At 46.4% G+C, this 2500-nt stretch overlaps 1 protein-coding gene across 1 annotated transcript in view; it reads left to right on the forward strand.

Annotated features, from left to right (window-relative positions):
* The window catches only part of LOC308317544 (fibroblast growth factor receptor 1-A-like), a 64954-nt gene that overhangs the window by 54556 nt on the left and 7898 nt on the right, over nucleotides 1-2500 (forward strand). Inside the window, exons 12-14 of the mRNA XM_080766631.1 lie at nucleotides 536-726; nucleotides 955-1077; nucleotides 2281-2351. Coding sequence (XP_080622757.1) covers nucleotides 536-726; nucleotides 955-1077; nucleotides 2281-2351 — 385 coding nt within the window. The remainder of the gene's footprint in view (nucleotides 1-535; nucleotides 727-954; nucleotides 1078-2280; nucleotides 2352-2500) is intronic.

Below are 2500 nucleotides of genomic sequence, written 5' to 3' on the forward strand. Positions count from 1 at the left end.
AGCACGGTGAGCAGCAGGCGTTAAGTCTAGTTTAGTCGACTACATCTACAGTTGATTTAGTCGGCTAAAGTGTATTTTGGCGGGCCTTGATGCCGTCCTAATGACTGATTTTTACACTTTGCTGAAAATAGCCGGTCTACAAGCTCACAACGTGTCGCAGCGCGACGCGTTGTGAGCTTGTAGACCGGCTATTTTCAGCATGCAACTAATTGTAAAATGACTTGTACTGGATCTCTTGTCCACTAGTCCCTTCCTAACATTTTAGTCTAGTGTTTATTTGTTGACTGAATTGACAGTATATTTAGTCATAGTTTTAGTCATCGTAGCTTAGTTTTCATTTAGTTTCCGTTCATTTTCCGTCAGTGAAAACAGGTAGTCGACGGACATTTTTCGTCTTAGTTTTAATCGACGAAATCAACACTGGTGGAGTGACCGTGTACGTGTATAATGTGTTGCGTTGGTCTATAACAGTACGCCTCTATAACAGTACGCCTCTATAACAGTACGCCTCTATAACAGTACGCCTCTGTAACAGGTCCTCTCTACGTGGTGGTGGAGTACGCCTCGCAGGGCAACCTCCGGGAGTTCCTGCACGCCCGCCGCCCGCCGGGCCTGGACTACTGGAGCGGAACCACGCAGGCCCCCCTGGGCCCCCTGGAGCTCCGGGAGCTGGTGTCGGCCGCCTACCAGGTGGCCCGAGGAATGGCCTACCTGGCCTCGAAGAAGGTCAGTATGGGCCTTTAGAACCCTACCAGGTGGTCCAAGGAATGGCCTATACCTGGCCTCAGTATGGGCTTTTAGAAACCTACCAGGAGGCCAGAGGAATTAGAGAAGGTCCTACCTGGCCTCAGTGGGGGCTTTCAGAACGACGGGAGACCAGTGGTTTTCAACCAGTGGTCCTTGAGGGTGTCCAGTGTATTAATATTATTATTAATTCAAGTTCTCTGTGTCCAGTGTATCCACAGAGACCTGGCGGCCAGGAACGTGCTGGTCACTGAGGACGCGGTCATGAAGATAGCTGACTTCGGTCTGGCCCGAGACATCCATCACTTTGATTACTACAAGAAGACCACCAATGTAAGCCAAGCATGGGATACCACCATGCACTACATAAATTAGTCCATGAATAACTTTCTCTGTTTTTTTTAATTGGTTGGTGGTAACAAATTAAATTAGGCTTTTATAAATAATAGAGAGGGGGCACCCGGATTTGAACCGGGGACCTCTTGATCTGCAGTCAAATGCTCTACCACTGAGCTATACCCCCTTGTTACCAGTTGGTCGGAAAAACTCATCTTTGTTCCTTTTGTTCATGGCTAGGTCAACAGTGGATCCGCCTTCTTTTGTTTGCACATCCGTGTGTGTGTGTGTGTGTGTGTGTGTGTGTGTGTGTGTGTGTGTGTGTGTGTGTGTGTGTGCGCTGTGTCTAACAAGCATGTCAACTGTATTGCATCATGTAACAATGTTCTGCCAATAGGCACTGTTTGTTTTCAACCTACCTTCATATACTGTAATTGGTCCTCATGATAAAATTCCACCATCTTTTTCTGTGTCTTATGGGAGGGCTGTGGGCAAGGGTTTGTTGTGGGTTTGGGAAACAGTGCTGTATATACAGTAGAATTGGTGGGCTGGTGACTTTTATTGTGAAGGATAGATGGATTGGTGGGGTGGTGACTTTTATTGTGAAGGATAGAAGGATTGGTGGGGTGGTGACTTTTATTGTGAAGGATAGAAGGATTGGTGGGGTGGTCACTTTTATTGTGAAGGATAGAAGGATTGGTGGGGTGGTCACTTTTATTGTGAAGGATAGAAGGATTGGTGGGGTGGTCACTTTTATTGTGAAGGATAGAAGGATTGGTGGGGTGGTGACTGTTATTGTGAAGGATAGAAGGATTGGTGGGGTGGTGACTTTTATTGTGAAGGATAGATGGATTGGTGGGGTGGTGACTTTTATTGTGAAGGATAGATGGATTGGTGGGGGTGGTGACTTTTATTGTGAAGGATAGAAGGATTGGTGGGGTCGTGACTTTTATTGTGAAGGATAGATGGATTGGTGGGGTGGTGACTTTTATTGTGAAGGATATGTGGATTGGTGGGGTGGTGACTTTTATTCTGAAGGATAGAAGGATTGGTGGGGTGGTGACTTTTATTGTGAAGGATATGTGGATTGGTGGGGTGGTGACTTTTATTGTGAAGGATAGAAGGATTGGTGGGGTGGTGACTGTTATTGTGAAGGATAGAAGGATGGGTGGGGTTGACTTGTATTGCTCTTTTCTCCAGGGTCGTTTACCAGTGAAGTGGATGGCACCTGAAGCTTTATTTGACCGCATCTACACACACCAGAGTGACGTGTAAGTCCGTCTATACAAATCCATATTATTTGACTACACTTAGTTATCTTAGTGTGCCGAGAGGAGGCGAGGTCATTTCATTAGTTATCTTAGTGTGCCGAGAGGAGGCGAGGTCATTTCATTAGTTATCTTAGTGTGCCGAGAGGAGG

Source organism: Protomyctophum bolini (genome assembly GCF_963924005.1).
Source record: "Protomyctophum bolini genome assembly, chromosome: 6".
Lineage (NCBI taxonomy): Eukaryota > Metazoa > Chordata > Actinopteri > Myctophiformes > Myctophidae > Protomyctophum > Protomyctophum bolini.